Source organism: Ascidiella aspersa, chromosome 2, assembly GCF_963924565.1.
Source record: "Ascidiella aspersa chromosome 2, kaAscAspe10.2, whole genome shotgun sequence".
NCBI lineage: Eukaryota > Metazoa > Chordata > Ascidiacea > Phlebobranchia > Ascidiidae > Ascidiella > Ascidiella aspersa.
The window spans coordinates 25782112-25800295 of NC_139448.1; the positions used below are offsets into that span (position 1 = coordinate 25782112).

General features: G+C 34.2%; 2 protein-coding genes across 2 annotated transcripts in view; both read left to right on the forward strand.

Moving 5' to 3' along the window:
* LOC146164514 (uncharacterized) overlaps window positions 1-9613 on the forward strand; it is a 58269-nt gene extending 48656 nt beyond the window's left edge. Inside the window, 15 exon segments of the mRNA XM_083380743.1 lie at window positions 370-528; window positions 861-979; window positions 1184-1272; window positions 1371-1424; window positions 1804-1860; window positions 2958-3017; window positions 3176-3315; window positions 3772-3830; window positions 3926-4025; window positions 4602-4757; window positions 6461-6591; window positions 7057-7145; window positions 8736-8795; window positions 8954-9093; window positions 9551-9613. Of these exon segments, the coding sequence (XP_083236869.1) occupies window positions 370-528; window positions 861-979; window positions 1184-1272; window positions 1371-1424; window positions 1804-1860; window positions 2958-3017; window positions 3176-3315; window positions 3772-3830; window positions 3926-4025; window positions 4602-4757; window positions 6461-6591; window positions 7057-7145; window positions 8736-8795; window positions 8954-9093; window positions 9551-9613 (1476 nt within the window).
* An 861-nt stretch (window positions 9614-10474) lies between these two features.
* Window positions 10475-17784, forward strand: LOC146164515 (uncharacterized). Its single transcript, XM_083381738.1, has 10 exons — window positions 10475-10541; window positions 12212-12342; window positions 12808-12896; window positions 14432-14473; window positions 14727-14832; window positions 15029-15140; window positions 15500-15726; window positions 17229-17389; window positions 17470-17530; window positions 17652-17784. The coding sequence occupies exons 2-9, from the start codon at window positions 12317-12319 to the stop codon at window positions 17526-17528; spliced, it is 822 nt and encodes a 273-aa protein (XP_083237864.1). The 5' UTR covers window positions 10475-10541; window positions 12212-12316; the 3' UTR covers window positions 17529-17530; window positions 17652-17784.
* The last annotated feature ends 400 nt before the right edge of the window (window positions 17785-18184 follow it).

Genomic DNA, 18184 nt, shown 5'->3' on the forward strand with positions numbered 1-18184 from the left:
GTTTGTAAATATATATTTTGAACAAGTCATTCTGTAGCTGTCAAAATCGGATATGCTCACCTCACTTTACACATAACTACAGCTAGATAAGTGTCTGGTATTTGTCCCGGTTTCACAACTACGTGATTTGCTGTAAATTATGGTCAAGTGCGTACTTTCCAAGTTCACTAATTTTATTTGGACACTTATTCAACGAAGGTTCTTTTTAAACTGAGATAAATTAATCAAAATCAAGTTAAATAACCCGTTCTAAAAACACGGTGCTCTGCTTAATTTACTTTTGAAACGAGGCAATCTACTAAATATGTAAAATTGTAATGCATATACGCCAAATAAATTTTTAAAAAGATTTATTTCGTAACTTTTCAGGTCGAGTCAAACCTGGGAGCAGATGGAAATGGCGTTTTTGAAAGGTTTAATGGTACAGTTTCATTTCAAAACTACACGTTAGAGTTTCGTGTGGCGCAAGTTCATTCGGCTGGAGACCCGTCAGTTTGCGAAGTTTACTTTTTTATGCCCTTAAATTCGGTAAGTTATTCCGTTGAATGTAATTTATACTTGCGGATTGTAATTTATGGTTTAGGACTTGAATATGTTTTATTGGTCAGCCAACTTTTTTTGAAAAGTTGACATCATTTTTTCGTTTTAACGTAGCCTAATGCTTTTACGTAGCCTAATGCAAGTAAAATTAAAAATCGTTTTATATATTTTTCTTTGTTTATAGGCAGCAAACATTAAACACCATTTTGTAAAGTTATAGTTATTGTTCGTTGAAAATTCTCAAATAATATTTACTACCTTTTACAGCTTTATTACTGATATATAAATTTACAATATGTTTTCGGATTGTTGATTCTTAGAGTTCAGAATATACGCTAGACTTGGAAACGCCCATTCGGAACACCCAAAGTTTTGCAAATAACGCTTCCGTTCAAACGTCGGGTGGAAAAGCTGTGTTCGGATACATTTTGTTATCCAAGTAAAGTTTTAGGCATAAAGCATATGTGTTAATAGCATTTTTTTGTACGAAAATGTTTATCGCATTGTTTCGTTCTATGGATAAGGTGATTGTTTTCGTAATGATCAATTTGAATTTTTGGAATTTGGGTATGCAACTATTTTTTTAATAATTAACAATTTTTCAAGAAACGAATTTAATTCAACGCCTGTAATATCTACGCAGAGCTTCCGGGCAAAAAGTTACTAAGCAAGAAATCAGTGATACTTTGTATACTGTGATGCATATTATCCTAGGAGTGCAACAGACAACAGGTATAGATGTTTAACTCGTAGATTGGTGTTAAACCTATTTTAGTTATATCTCCTAACGTGAATAGAATATTTTTTAACTTGAAGTTGTTTTACTTAAGAACTTTATAATGTGACCACATCATCACCCATTCAACCAACATCATCTAGTAAAGGTTGGTGTATTGTTATGGAAACCAATTTAGGAGACTTTTAAGATTTTGCTTTTGAGTTTTTGGATTTAGTAAACTATATCTAGCTTATTATAACAGATAAGCAAAGAAAGATATCGTTTTTTATAACCCTGTGTGCTACAATTTATGACATATTTTATGATGTAAACTTTTATGTGTTAAATTTACAAAAAAATAATGCTGTGTCGTCGACTGTAATACGATTAAAGAATTAACAATTAGCGCGCAACATTGCATTATTTCGTCATCTTTAAACATAATTTTTATATTGATCATGTATTCCATTTAAAACATTTGCCTTTATCAAAACTCTTCTTTCTTGATGAATTGATTTTACGATTTCGTTCTTGTTTTTAAACAGCTTCTTCAACGTCTTCGACGGCATTTGTAACAAAAACAACTCGAGGGCCCCCTACAGGTATATTGTTAAAAAGCATGTTTGCTAGGTGTATTCCTATGGAACTAATTTAGGAGCTTAAACAAGAATTTGTTTTTGATTTTGTAGATTCAGTAAATTAAATCTAGCTTATTATAACAGGAAAGCAAAGTAATATATCGTTTTCTTATATACATATTTCCGCTACAATCTATGAAATACTTTAAGCTGCAATCTTTATTCTGCTAAATCGACTTTGTTACGATTAAAGAATTAACGATGAGTCTTTAAAATATACTTTCGACTTTGTGGTCTGAGTCAAAATCAGTGTCATTGTCGTCATTAACTTGCATAAGGGCGAGGAGATATTTTATTTTTACATATTCACTGATTTTGACTCAGACAACAAAGTCGAAAGTATACTGATTTTGACTCAGACAACAAAGTCTAAAGTATACTGATTTTTACTCAGACAACAAAGTCGAAAGTATACTGATTTTGACTCAGACAACAAAGTCGAAAGTATACTGATTTTTACTCAGACAACAAAGTCGAAAGTATACTGATTTTGACTCAGACAACAAAGTCTAAAGTATACTGATTTTGACTCAGACAACAAAGTCGAAAGTATACTGATTTTGACTCAGACAACAAAGTCGAAAGTATACTGATTTTGACTCAGACAACAAAGTCCTGATTTTGACTCAGACAACAAAGTCGAAAGTATACTGATTTTGACTCAGACAACAAAGTCGAAAGTATATTGCTAACATTCGAAGTCATTGTCGTCATTGACGTGCTTTAGGGCGAGGAGATATCTTCTTTTTACATATTCACTGATTTTTACTCAGACAACAAAGTCTAAAGTATACTGATTTTGACTCAGACAACAAAGTCGAAAGTATACTGATTTTGACACAGACAACAAAGTCGAAAATATATTGCTAACATTCGAAGTCATTGTCGTCATTGACGTGCTTTAGGGCGAGGAGATATCTTCTTTTTACATATTCAGTTTGCATGAGTCTTTAAAAGTGAGCATTTTCAACACATGTTTAGATGAGATAATCGTTGAAGTTTTACACTAACGTCTAACTCCTAAGTGAATGTATTCAACTGAATTGTACTCTTTTATGTAGTGACCACAGCGATTTCAATTTCCTCGATCGACTTGCCGTTCGATCCAGACAACGTTACAGGTCTGTAACAGAAACACTTTTATTTTTACTTGAAATATAGAAACATTGCTAAACCCTTTAGAAAGTTCTCAATAATGTTTACTTAATGTATTTGAGCAAGTTTACCCAAACTTATTTCAAACTAATTTCCACGCCTATTTATTGTCTGTGTTGCGTAGGGTCCGTTTGGAATGCAATTGCCAATCAGAGCGCGACGCTGTTGTCAAATATACCTCAAGGTTTTTACTATTACAAATACGACGGAGGAAGATACTACATAAACGATGGTGGTGACGATATGTACGACGCGGGAAATCGAGTAAGAGATATAAAAATCATACTGTATAAACAATTCCAATGTCACGTTTATATAACGACATCCAGAGTAAATTCAAATAGACCTAATAGAGCCATAGGCACCAGCAAAAGGCGGTAAGATGTTTCCAAAGGCACATGCTCGCAAAAGCTTGGTCGTGGACTGACGCAACAACAAGCTTAACGGGAATCCAGCTTTAATGGCCTCGGGTTTTCCGTTATTCTTTGTTAGAATATGAGCCTCTCTTGTGTGCCGTTCTTCAGTTTTTTAATCACCGAAACTCGAAGGTATTTAGCTTGTGGAATCGTTTGTTGGATTGTGCGTCAACAGTGTGTCAACGTTTTATGTTACAGTTGTCTTCAGTTAGGCTTTTTCTTATGGGCCGGTTTGCCAACAGAAATTGCTTGGTTACATTACGTTTTGATTAAATAGCCCTTTTAAATCCTTTTGTCCTTTCAGGTTGAATTGGGAATAGCAGGGAACTTTACAGATTACCTCAAGTACAACTCGACAAATGTGTAAGAAAACTAAGAGTTGCGAATAATCGCAATAAAATAAATTTCGATTTTTCAAATTCGCACACATTCTAACATTTTTTTAATTTTCTTTATAGAAGCGACAATTACCAAGTTGGCGTATACGCCGGTTATCCCTTTACCACCTTGGTATGGATTGACCCTCAAGACGACGAGATATACAATTACTCAATTCGGGTAAGGCTGGGCGTTTTGTGAATAATTAGACCCAACCAAAAGATCAAAGACAAGAAAAAATTTGGTTCAAAAATGAATAAATAAAAAAATTGGGTTTTTACATGATCTTAATATTCCTTTACTTTAAATTGCAAAATTGATATGTAACGCGACAGTAAGTCAAAATGATATTTTAAGCGTGCCTTTTTTTTTATACTTAACGTTTGCATTGAAACAACTGTGTAGAATAATGGTAGGTTACTTTAAATGGCTATACTTTACATTCGAAGTTTATATTGATGCCCACAATCGAATTTAACATTATATTATTTTAATTCTCTGTTACGCATAATCTCGACTAACCCTACTGTTTTGATTGAATAACTATTTAAAAAACAAACTATATATAAAGCTAATTAGCATGTTTACTTTGTTTAATACGGAGGTTAAAACGTAAATGTAGAGAACTTTACGTCACATACCATTTTTTGCTGTAAAAAAGTACAGGCACGTTAAGCCTAAGGAATTTTTCGCTGAAACAATATTAATCGTTGAAAGTTTACCACCAGTCACCACGAAAGGTACATTTTTAACAAGGTGTCGGGAAATGCTGGTTCTGACGGTGGCGGAAGCCCGGAAATTTTCAAAGGAAGTGTGTCCGAAGGTACGACCACCGTCCACTACCACGTGTTCCAAATTAGTGGTGCCGACGACCCTTTAATCTGTGAAGTCTATTTTGTTGTTTCTGATGAGGTGGGTACCTTTAAAATACAATATTTTGAGATTTAAATAGAAATGTGGGCTTATATTAAATGGTATACCTAATTGCCTATGACTACTCAAGATAATCATTTTTCATAAAATTTTTGGTAACGGTCATTGTTTATCGGTTATAGATCTTAAGATTCCAAAAGCCGTCACAAAATAACGTCTTGTTTAAACAATATACGCGTAAAAGACATTAGAACATAACACAGTATACGTTCGCAGACGAACGGTAATAAGTGCTGACAAGTCTGCATCACAATGATTTGTAAATAAATAAAAGTGCCGACAAATCATCCTTTCTTGATAAAATAATTTTGTAGATTTGTTTCGTTTTGTTGTGACAACACGACATAAGTTAGCAACACTGTATAAGGCAGGGGTTCCCAACCTTGTTTACACCGTGGGCTCCTTTAAAAATTTTGAGAAATCAATGGCCCCCCTATTTTTTCAACCTTTTGAAAAAATTAAGAAACGTTATTTTAATTAAAAAAATTGGTTTATGCAGAAACCGTTCGAATGATAAAATGATATTTATACCACACACAGTAATCATGATAGTACATTAAGTTATTAGTTTTATTAGGCTACATATTCAGTTGATGTGTTGGTTGAGCTTGTTTTTGCTCTGCCAATTTCTAAATTGCTGGTTTAGTGGTGGAAAGAGCCAGCAGCATGTCATATTGAATATCCTAGACACTGCACTGCTTTGTCTTCAAATGTAACATTGTTGAAAAGCGGTAGTGGGATTCAAATTTCAGCCGGTTCGATCACAAAAATCACATTTTTCAGCCGGTTCTGTCACAAAAAGTCATCTTTTCCGGGAAATAATTAAAGTAGTTGCAAGAACAGGCTGCAACCCCAGGTTCCAGCGAATGTTGCGAACTGCGAACAGGCTGAATCCCATAAGCAACAGTAGTCTTCTCATTATGCAACAATTCAATTTTTCGAAAAAATTCACAAGAAAATTACTACAATTATAAAAAGTGATCACAATGGATGACTGATACGTAAGAACCTGTCCATTGCTCATTTTGAAGAAAAAAACACGTGAGCTACTTCGATTTCAAAAATCGGTGTATCAGATAAGAGATGCAAAAACCATTGACAGTAACCAGTAATGCTGCTAACTTTGCATAGTTTTGCCCAAAATGTGGTCAAACCATATCTTTCTCAAAGCGAACTGGGTTGCCGTCTTTTTTGCGGCTTCAAGTGTTCATTAAATTTGATTTATTTCTTTTGTGATTGTGGAGTAGACTTAGAGATAATAAACAAAACTTTTTTGTTTTCAAATTTTTTCATGGCCCCCTTAAAAAAGGCTCATGGCCCCTTGGGGGCCCACAGGTTGGGAACCTCTGGTATAAGGTGTATCGTTTCAGTTGCAAATATATTAATTGTATGTTAAACAGTGTAAAACAATTGAAAAAATAAAACAAAACGTCGCGTTCACATCCGGGGACGTCAACCGCAGGTCTCGGTTTAAAGTTGTATTCTTTGTTTTTCAAACTAGAGTTATGAACAGGGCAATATAATTACCAAAGACGTTGCTGTTGTTGCTAGACTATCAGAGCTAATTCTACTTACTTATACGCTAAAGTTTCCAATTAATTAGCTTGACTGCAAAATAGTAACTTTTTAACGCAAATCAGCTTCAGCTAATTTACCTCCATTTTGTGTTGAAACCTATTTAGAGATGGGGTTCATCAAATATTTTCGAGTTCAAAAAAGTTCGGTTTGACACAAGTCTCAATAATCTTAATAGCAGCGTTAGATTGGTAAGCAACCATCAAAGTGTCATGATGGGATATACACTACTTTCCTAGTAAGTATAACTATTTTATTTACACTAAAAAATATTATTTTTGTTATGCCGTTTGTACTACAAAAAAGTATTGTTTTTTAAAACGTTGTTCTTGGCCAACACCATCCGTCAACATTTACGCTACGTTTTGCACCCGTTTTCCAGATTTAACTATGGTTTTACACAGTTTACCATGTTACTGTTGTCCAAATTATACTTCTTTAGATTTATATTTTAAGGCATTGCGACCAAAATGCGTTGCTTTTTGAAGTTGTGGTTTTACTTATATGAATATATACTACCCTATATTAGTAAAAATTTGCAATTCTGTCAACCAGACCCAAATTAATATTTTTATCAAAACACTTATACAATGTTAACCCTAAAATTCTATCAAATTAAATATTTTTGCAAAAACATAAAATACCGGTACTGAATTACATGATTGACTTTTATGAGCTAAACTCTTGATGATACGTTTTTCAGTCCGGAAGATGCTTCAAGGTTTGCCATATCGGAGGCTGCCATACGGAATTTCCTTATAGATCTGGGAAGAATTATTTCAACAACAATTGGTAAGAAGCATGCACATTGCATACCCATATGTGTGTTAACCATTGTGATCTAGCCCTTCTGGAGTTGCTTATTGACCAACGATTGCGGCTTTCGAATTATTAATACACCGAAATCCATCGCACACCCACGGAATCTGTCGGCCAATGATGTAAGTTCAGTTTGTAGAGCAACGGTACTAGTGTAACCGGAGGTCGTAAGTTCGAACCTCTCTGCAGGCTAGTTGTTTTCTAGCATGACCTGCTTGCAACATTGGTCGACAGATTCGGTGAGTCTGCGATGGCTTTCGATTTATAATTGGTAAAATTTCGATTGGTGTTGTACCTATTTTAGTTATATCTCCTAACGTGAATAGAATATTTTTTAACTTGAAGTTGTTTTACTTTAGAACTTAATAATATGACCACATCATCTCCCATTCAACCAACATCATCTAGTAAAGGTTGGTGTATTGTTATGGAAACCAATTTAGGAGACTTTTAAGATTTTGCTTTTGGGTTTTTGGATTTAGTAAACTATATCTAGCTTATTATAACAGAAAAGCAAAGTAAGATATCGTTTTTTATAACTCTGTGGCTACAATTTATGACATATTTTATGATGTAAACTTTTATGTGTTAAATTTACAAAAAAATAATGCTGTGTCTTCGACTGTAATACAATTAAAGAATTAACAATTAGCGCGCAACATTGCATTATTTCGTCATCTTTAAACATAATTTTTATATTGATCATGTATTCAATTTAAAATATTTGCCTTTATCAAAACTCTTCTTTCTTGATGAATTGATTTCACGATTTTCTTGTTTTTAAACAGCTTCTTCAACATCTTCGACGGCATTTGTAACAAAAACAACTCGAGGGCCCCCTACAGGTATATTGTTAAAAAGTATGTTTGCTAGGTGTATTCCTATGGAACTAATTTAGGAGCTTAAACAAGAATTTGTTTTTGATTTTGTAGATTCAGTAAATTAAATCTAGCTTATTATAACAGGAATGCAAAGTAATATATCGTTTTCTTATATACATATTTCCGCTACAATCTATGAAATACTTTAAGCTGCAATCTTTATTCTGCTAAATCGACTTTGTTACGATTAAAGAATTAACGATGAGTCTTTAAAATATAGACTTTCGACTTTGTGGTCTGAGTCAAAATCAGTGTCATTGTCGCCATTGACTTGCATAAGGGCGAGGAGATATTTTATTTTTACATATTCACTGCTTTTGACTCAGACAACAAAGTCGAAAGTATACTGATTTTTACTCAGACAACAAAGTCGAAAGTATACTGATTTTGACTCAGACAACAAAGTCGAAAGTATACTGATTTTGACTCAGACAACAAATCGAAAGTATACTGATTTTGACTCAGACAACAAAGTCGAAAATATATTGCTAACATTCGAAGTCATTGTCGTCATTGACGTGCTTTAGGGCGAGGAGATATCTTCTTTTTACATATTCAGTTTGCTTGAGTCTTTAAAAGTGAGCATTTTCAACACATATTTAGATGAGATAATCGTTGAAGTTTTACACTAACGTCTAACTTCTAGGTGAATGTATTCACTGAATTGTACTCTTTTATGTAGTGACCACAGCGATTTCAATTTCCTCGATCGACTTGCCGTTCGATCCAGACAACGTTACAGGTCTGTAACAGAAACACTTTTATTTTTACTTGAAATATAGAAACATTGCTAAACCCTTTAGAAAGTTCTCAATAATGTTTACTTAATATATTTGAGCAAGTTTACCCAAACTTATGTCAAACTAATTTCCACGCCTATTTATTGTCTGTGTTGCGTAGGGTCCGTTTGGAATGCAATTGCCAATCAGAGCGCGACGCTGTTGTCAAATATACCTCAAGGTTTTTACTATTACAAATACGACGGAGGAAGATACTACATAAACGATGGTGGTGACGATATGTACGACGTGGGAAATCGAGTAAGAGATATAAAAATCATACTGTATAAACAATTCCAATGTCACGTTTATATAACGACATCCAGAGTAAATTCAAATAGACCTAATAGAGCCATAGGCACCAGCAAAAGGCGGTAAGATATTTCCAAAGGCACATGCTCGCAAAAGCTTGGTCGTGGACTGACGCAACAACAAGCTTAACGGGAATCCAGCTTTAATGGCCTCGGGTTTTTCCGTTATTCTTTGTTAGAATATGAGCCTCTCTTGTGTGCCGTTCTTCAGTTTTTTAATCACCGAAACTCGAAGGTATTTAGGTTGTGGAATCGTTTGTTGGATTGTGCGTCAACAGTGTGTCAACGTTTTATGTTACAGTTGTCTTCAGTTAGGCTTTTTCTTATGGGCCGGTTTGCCAACAGAAATTGCTTGGTTACATTACGTTTTGATTAAATAGCCCTTTTAAATCCTTTTGTCCTTTCAGGTTGAATTGGGAATAGCAGGGAACTTTACAGATTACCTCAAGTACAACTCGACAAATGTGTAAGAAAACTAAGAGTTGCGAATAATCGCAATAAAATAAATTTCGATTTTTCAAATTCGCACACATTCTAACATTTTTTTAATTTTCTTTATAGAAGCGACAATTACCAAGTTGGCGTATACGCAGGTTATCCCTTTACCACCTTGGTATGGATTGAACCCCAAGACGACGAGATATACAATTACTCAATTCGGGTAAGGCTCGGCGTTTTGTGAATAATTCGACCCAACCAAAAGGTCAAAGACAAGAAAAAACTTGGTTCAAAATGAATAAATAAATAAATTTGGGTTTTTACATGATCTTAATATTCCTTTACTTTAAATTGCAAAATTGATATGTAACGCGACAGTAAGTCAAAGTGATATTTCAAGCGTACTATTTTGTTATTCTTAACGTTTGCATTGAAACAACTGTGTAGAATAATGTATAGGTTACTTTAAATGGCTATACTTTACATTCGAAGTTTATATTGATGCCCACAATCGAATTTAACATTATATTATTTTAATTCTCTGTTACGCATAATCTGTTATCGACTAACCCTACTGTTTTGATTGAATAACTATTTAAAAAACAAACTATATACAAACCTGATTAGCATGTTTACTTTGTTTAATACGGAGGTTAAAACGTAAATGTAGAGAACTTTACGTCACATACCATTTTTTGCTGTAAAAAATTACAGGCACGTTAAGCCTAAGGAATTTTTCGCTGGAACAATATTATTCGTTGAAAGTTTACCACCAGTCACCACGAAAGGTACATTTTTAACAAGGTGTCGGGAAATGCTGGTTCTGACGGTGGCGGAAGCCCGGAAATTTTCAAAGGAAGTGTGTCCGAAGGTACGACCACCGTCCACTACCACGTGTTCCAAATTAGTGGTGCCGACGACCCTTTAATCTGTGAAGTCTATTTTGTTGTTTCTGATGAGGTGGGTACCTTTAAAATAGAATATTTTAAGATTTAAATAGAAATGTGGGCTTATATTAAATGGTATACCTAATTGCCTATGACTACTCCAGATAATCATTTTTCATAAAATGTTTGGTAACGGTTATTGTTTATCGGTTATAGATCTTGAGATTCCAAAAGCCGTCACAAAATAAAGTCTTGTTTAAACAATATACGCGTAAAAGACATTAGAACATAACACAGTATACGTTCGCAGACGAACGGTAATAAGTGCTGCAAGTCTACATCACAATGCTTTGTAAATAAATAAAAGTGCCGACAAATCATCCTTTCTTGATAAAATAATTTTGTAGATTTGTTTCGTTTTGTTGTGACAACACGACATAAGTTAGCAACACTGTATAAGGCAGGGGTTCCCAACCTTTTTTACACCGTGGCCCCCATTTAAAAATTTTGAGAAATCAATGGCCCCCCTATTTTTTTCAACCTTTTGAAAAAATTAAGAAACGTTATTTTAATTAAAAAAAATTGGTTTATACAGTAACCGGTAGTTAGAATGATAAAATGATATTTATACCGCACACAGTAAACATGATAGTACATTAAGTTATTAGTTTTATTAGGCTACATATTCAGTTAATGTGTTGGTTGAGCTTGTTTTTGCTCTGCCAATTTCTAAATTGCTGGTTTAGTGGTGGAAAGAGCCAGCAGCATGTCATATTGAATATCCTAGACACTGCACAGCTTTGTCTTCAAAAGTAACATTGTTGAAAAGCGGTAGTGGGATTCAAATTTCAGCCGGTTATGTCACAAAATGTCATGTTTTTCGGTAAATAACTAAAGTAGTTGCAAGAACAGGCTGCAACCCCAGGTTCCAGCGAATGTTGCGAACTGCGAACAGGCTGAATCCCATAAGCAACGGTAGTCTTCTCATTATGCAACAATTCAATTTTTCGAAAAAAATTCACAAAAAGAAAATTACTACAATTATAAAAAATGATCACAGTGGATGACTGTTACGTAAGAACCTGTCCATTGCACATTTTGAAGAAAAAAACACGTGAGCTACTTCGATTTCAAAAATCGGTGTATCAGATAAGAGATGCAAAAACCATTGACAGTAACCAGTAATGCTGCTAACTTTGCATAGTTTTGCCCAAAATGTGGTCAAACCATATCTTTCTCAAAGCGAACTGGGTTGCCGTCTTTTTTGCGGCTTCAAGTGTTCATTAAATTTGATTTATTTATTTTGTGATTGTGGAGTAGACTTAGAGATAATAAACAAAACTTTTTTGTTTTCAAATTTTTTCATGGCCCCCTTAAAAAAGGCTCATGGCCCCTTGGGGTACCACAGGTTGGGAACCTCTGGTATAAGGTGTATCGTTTCAGCTGCAAATATATTAATTGTATGTTAAACAGTGTAAAACAATTGAAAAAATAAAACAAAACGTCGCGTTCACATCCGTGGACGTCAACCGCAGGTCTCGGTTTAAAGTTATATTCTTTGTTTTTCAAACTAGAGTTATGAACAGGGCAATATAATTACCAAAGACGTTGCTGTTGTTGCTAGACTATCAGAGCTAATTCTACTTACTTATACCTTAAAGTTTCCAATCAATTAGCTTGACTGCAAAAAACGCAAATCAGCTTCAGCTAATTTACCTCAATTTTGTGTTGAAACCTATTTAGAGATGGGGTTCATCAAATATTTTCGAGTTCAAAAAAGTTCGGTTTGACACAAGTCTCAATAATCTTAATAGCAGCGTTAGATTGGTAAGCAACCATCAAAGTGTCATGATGGGATATACACTACTTTCCTAGTAAGTATAACTATTTTATTTACACTAAAAAATATTATTTTTGTTATGCCGTTTGTACTACAAAAAAGTATTGTTTTTTAAAACGTTGTTCTTGGCCAACACCATCCGTCAACATTTACGCTACGTTTTGCACCCGTTTTCCAGATTTAACTATGGTTTTACACAGTTTACCATGTTACTGTTGTCCAAATTACACTTCTTTACATTTAGATTTTAAGGCAGTGCGACCAAAATGCGTTGCTTTTTGAAGTTGTGGTTTTACTTATATGAATATATACTACCCTATATTAGTAAAAATTTGCAATTCTGTCAACCAGACCCAAATTAATATTTTTATCAAAACACTTATACAATGTTAACCCTAAAATTCTATCAAATTAAATATTTTTGCAAAAACATAAAATACCGGTACTGAATTACATGATTGACTTTTATGAGCTAAACTCTTGATGATACGTTTTTCAGTCCGGAAGATGCTTCAAGGTTTGCCATATCGGAGGCTGCCATACGGAATTTCCTTATAGATCTGGGAAGAATTATTTCAACAACAATTGGTAAGAAGCATGCACATTGCATACCCATATGTGTGTTAACCATTGTGATCTAGCCCTTCTGGAGTTGCTTATTGACCAACGATTGCGGCTTTCGAATTATTAATACACCGAAATCCATCGCACACCCACGGAATCTGTCGGCCAATGATGTAAGTTCAGTTTGTAGAGCAACGGTACTAGTGTAACCGGAGGTCGTAAGTTCGAACCTCTCTGCAGGCTAGTTGTTTTCTAGCATGACCTGCTTGCAACATTGGTCGACAGATTCGGTGAGTCTGCGATGGCTTTCGATCTATAATTGGTAAGATTTCGAACTTTTTGCCTTAAGGCATTATCACAGCACGGCACATTGAGTTCGTAAAATCAACCACCCCCAAAAAATAAAATATATTTTGTTGCCAAATTTTGCTAGGTAACATAACTTGCTTTTTAACAATTATTTGTATTTACTGTGTGTTTCGATGTTTTTTTGGAAAATCTATTGCCCAAAACCGCTCTGCGCGCCACGTTGCCCCGTTTGACTCATATACACAACAAAGTGCGATTTTTCATATGCCAGTTAGCTCGGAGCCACACGTGTTTTAAAGATTAATTGTTTTTTGCAACGTCACGCTATATACCTTTGTACCATTTTCGAACCCTTTAAGCACTATTCAAAACTTATTTCCCCCTGAGGAAAGCAGCACCTGTAAATAAGTCAATACAAAGAAAATAGCATAACCACTTTAAAATTACAAGCTTTTTGTCCGCAATATTTTAACCAAATTATTCGCAATATTTTGTTTTATTATATCCGAAGTTTCCTGCTTAATCTAAGTATGTTGAGGATACGACCCTGGTGATAACAGAATTTGTTCAGCAAGCATTCACGTAATCCCGGTCCAAATCGCGTTGTTTAAAAGTGAAACTTACTTGCTGGTAAACCGCAACAATAAATGCAATATTTGACAAAAGCGTTCTAAACAAGAAAACGTACCCTAAGAAGCAAATAAGCTTTAACCCGTGTCTGGTTGAAAGTAAAAATTAGTAGACCAATTTTTAAAAGTATAGCTACGACGGTCGCGTTAGACACACACCCATTTCTCCTTCTCTCTTTCATAAAAATACATTATTATGACTTTACGTCTGGAAGCATATGAATTTATTTTAATCTTAGCGTATCGCGCCGCTTCTCGCCGCTTCTCGTGGCACTGTGCTCTTGCTTTGTAGCATAAGGCTAAACAATTAAACAATTACCATAAGAATGTCATGCAATGCAGTAATCTTTTTTGTGTGAATAATACACAAGTTGTCTTCATATGGAAAGTTTTTCTTATCAATTAAAACCAAATAAATGCACTTGGTTGAACTTTTTAGGATTTATTTATTTGAACTTTAATTCTTTATTTATTTGCAGCCTTTTTAAGATTACTTGAATTATGAAGCACGTTATGACGTAATTGTTGCATCATTTCTGATATTTTATGATACCGTAATCGAAACCAACAGACTTTAAATTCGTATGCAAACTTTTAATGTTTTGTTTCTTTCAATTTCAGGGAAGAACGTGCGTAAAGTAAAAGAACAAAAGCAAAAACCAAGTGAGCTTTTCTTTAATAATGACATAATTTTAATTTTCTTCTGTCATTTTTTCAATACAATTTCGAAAGAGTAAACTATTTTTTCATTGAATTCGAATAATGTACAATATTCAGAATTATGAAGCACGAGCAAATTCAATTTGAAAACAATTCGTTTATAACCTTACCCAAGAAAATTTTTCTACAGTAAAAAAAATAACACAGCTGTTTGTAATTTGTGCAAATTTGTTGCTAACTACTCTGTTATGCTCAGTTAAATTCCTTCCTTCATGCTCGGTCAGAGAAACAGTTGTGGCATTATCCGAATGCGAGAATGTTTTTCGGGGACCGGTAAAATACACGGGAACGCCATATTGCAAGTAAGCAAACACAGTCACTAAACATTATCTTTCATTACATTTTATGAATCTCATCATTTAGCTAATAATTACTTTCTGTACAATCTTTTGAAAACGAATGTTCAACAATTCCTTCATTATCGATAGACTTTATTTTTGTGTTTTAAGCATAGGTCACAGTAAAGAATAATACTAAGTTTTACTTACCATTTTAAAGGTCCGTGATGAAGAGCTACTTGCGTTGTTTAGCATTTCAATTCTACAAATGTCGCAAAGGAGACACATTCAACACGTTGGACCGATTCGGACGTTCGGAATTTAACTCTAAAGTTTGTTAAAGTTTAAAAAAAAACTAAAGTTTTTGGTTTTGATTTAACCCAAATATATTTTGTAAGTACAGAACCAGTAAAAAAAACTTTTTAGTTCAATTTTTAGTACCCTTCTTTTGTTTGACTTAAGTTGCTTTGGTTTTATAAATGCAATCCAATACATGGTTGTCACAAGGAAGCATTGTAGTTTAGTATGTTGCGAATAAAGACGCCGTCAAGTCACACAAACGGAGACCGAAGTCGTATTTTTGTTGAGTTGTGCAAACTTCTCAGTTAATCCCTATGCTTCCGCTAATATGGGTAACTTCTTGTGAAATGGGTTCGCAGTACGTAAAAACAAACTGTATATTTTTTCAAAGCTTATCATCAATTCCTTGCTCAACTTTACACGGGCATCGTATCCGGAAACGAACAATCCTCTGGACATTTTCTGCTTTCATGCAGCCGAAGATGTTTCCTACCCCTACAAGTTTTCCGATTCGTTTTTCGGCATGTGCAGCAGCAAGTTTCTCGATGACCTCCTAGACAAAGTGCGAAAATTTGTCTATTCCTTTTTGTGGTCCAGAAACACAAACGACACTTGCATGTGGGTTTGAATAAATGGTATATTTAAAAAATTGTTGTTTGCATTCTTAGGTGCTGGCTAAATTCGATAACTTTATTACTTTGCTACTCGGTATTTCAACACAATCGGGCTATACTGATGCTTTACATCAAAGCACAGTATTAGAGTTGTCAATCTGTTTGCAAAATACGATGTCCAATCAAAAATATATATTTTCTTAACGGTCTCAACATTTATATGCCGCAAATCATTTCGTAAATAGTTAATTGAAGAATATATCACGTTTTGTTGTTGCGATGTTAATATCATTACGGAAGAACGGGGATGTATAAGTTTTTTTCTAATTGTCTACAACGTTTTTATTAAAAGGCACATCAATTTTGCTTGACTAAATTATAGAATTATGGTCCCTCTAAATCAGTGCTTTCCGACCTTTTTCAGTTCGCGACCCACTTTTAATGCAAGTTTTATTTTGCGACTCACAATAAGATATTAGTCCAAACGAATGAAAAACAAATGAATAAGAAAACTCAAAACTATCCATTTTGTGACTATAAAAAGAATCAAACAAAATTAGAGAGTTCAAATATTACATTAACCCTTGTTTAGCAATAATTTAAAATGCAACTAATTGAAAATCAGATTAGCAGTTACATAAAACCTGTATCTTCACTACTAGCGTGCGTACTGAAATAGTTAATGCGACACAATACGTCTAATTGTTACGTATTTGTTACATTGTTGCCTAAATTTTACGTAATGATAATGCAACAATTTCCCGATCTAATAAAAACTGTAACATTTAGAATGACTTTGCGACCTACCTGAAATAGCTTCGCGACCCATCGGTTGGGAAGCCCTGCTCTAAATAAAACAAACGCAATGTCCGATAATTATCTCAATACCGGTATGCTCGGGGTTAACTCAGACAATTCGACTGTGACGTAAAAATTATTGTGTTTATTTAATAAATTAAACGAAATGCACAAAAGCCATTATTATTAAGCACATATACAATTGTGCAGGTTGATTTAGCGCATATTGTAACAAGAAATGGTAACTGGAAATTTCATAGCTGGTGATACCTAAATCTAACACGGTGGGCTAAATGTTCATGCGGAATTTTCATTCCTAGGGGTTTTATCGAATCTCATTTATGTTTTTAGTACACACTTAGCCCATATAGTTAAACAAATGTTTATTTATTTTGCATAAATTTTTTTTTGGCATATTTCTACTATAATTTTCGAGACGAACCAAATCTGTGAAAAACCAAGTTTTAACTAAATGGTTTCACGTTGCCTAATGGTATTTACCCCATCGTACGCGGTATACCCGGACTTCCCTATAGTTAAACTTTCGTTTACGGATGGCTGTTTTTTTTCGGTTTCATATGGTAGGCTATCTAAGTTAGGCGTAACCATAAACGTTCTCTTGTGCAGAATCTCAGGTAAAATAGGTGTCTATTATAGACACTTATCTTTGTTACTTTGCTTAAGCTTTAACTGTGTTTTAAAACATAGAGCTTTTGAATCACTGCGGTCGTGGTTTTTGAACGCCACTGAAACCAGGTGCAACTTTACCGTGTCGACGATCCAAGACCGTGCTCTAAATAAATTCGTCACTGGAGTCGTAAACAGAGCGATCGAAGTCACACGAGAAATTTCCAGCAGTCTTTGTCAAGGTTTGTTTAAAACTAAATTATGGTTGTATATTGCAACTTTTCTAATGAGGTTTATTGCATCTTTTTTGGGTCATTTTTAGAACAAGACGATTTCATTATAGAAGAATTTGAACAGGCTTTACTTGGCGGAAGTGACTAAAGGTGATTTACTATTGTTGTATTTGTAGAATAAAAACAAATCAACAAAATAATGACGTAGGCTATATCTAATTTTATTAATATATGTGTTAATTAATACAACTTGAGTGTGTGTTTTTAACAGAACATAACAAACGAACAATGATCAACACGAACAACCAAATTGTACAAATCGTTGATCAGGCTTGAACTCAAGTTGCTCTTCGCCGGTATACACACTTACAACATACCAATTAACTGATGCATTTTTGTCAATAGCATAAATGTACCTGTGGACGTTAAAACTTGCATAATAAAACCGGTGATCTTACTTTTGACGTTTAATAGTTTAAAGGTAGAAACAGGAAGATTTACTTGTAGTGCAGTTGTTTTCGCAGCCACAATCGGCCCAAATCTAAGTTTGGCTATCATGTTTCGACATAAGAAACAAGAGTTGAAAGGTCTTAGCATGAATTTCGTGATTAATTCGTTGCCTACCAGTGAATTTTTTGTAAAAGAAGTCGAGAACTTTCTAGGCGAAACTTCAGTGAGAAAGTCATCTGTCATCTTTCAAAACATTTAGATTTTTAAATGCCGTCAATATCAACTGCAATTTATGATAATGTTTTTCGGTTAGTTTAGTCGGATATTAATTGTAGTTAGTTAAACTTCGCCGAA

Excerpts from the sequence above, each read along its gene's own strand:
- LOC146164515 (XM_083381738.1), top strand. The coding sequence starts at position 12,317 with ATGATGGGATATACACTACTTTCCTA. Across the intron at positions 12,897-14,431 it reads AATTATTTCAACAACAATTG|GGAAGAACGTGCGTAAAGTA; the intron begins GTAAGAAGCATG and ends TTTCAATTTCAG. Across the intron at positions 14,833-15,028 it reads ACGGGAACGCCATATTGCAA|GTCCGTGATGAAGAGCTACT; the intron begins GTAAGCAAACAC and ends ACCATTTTAAAG.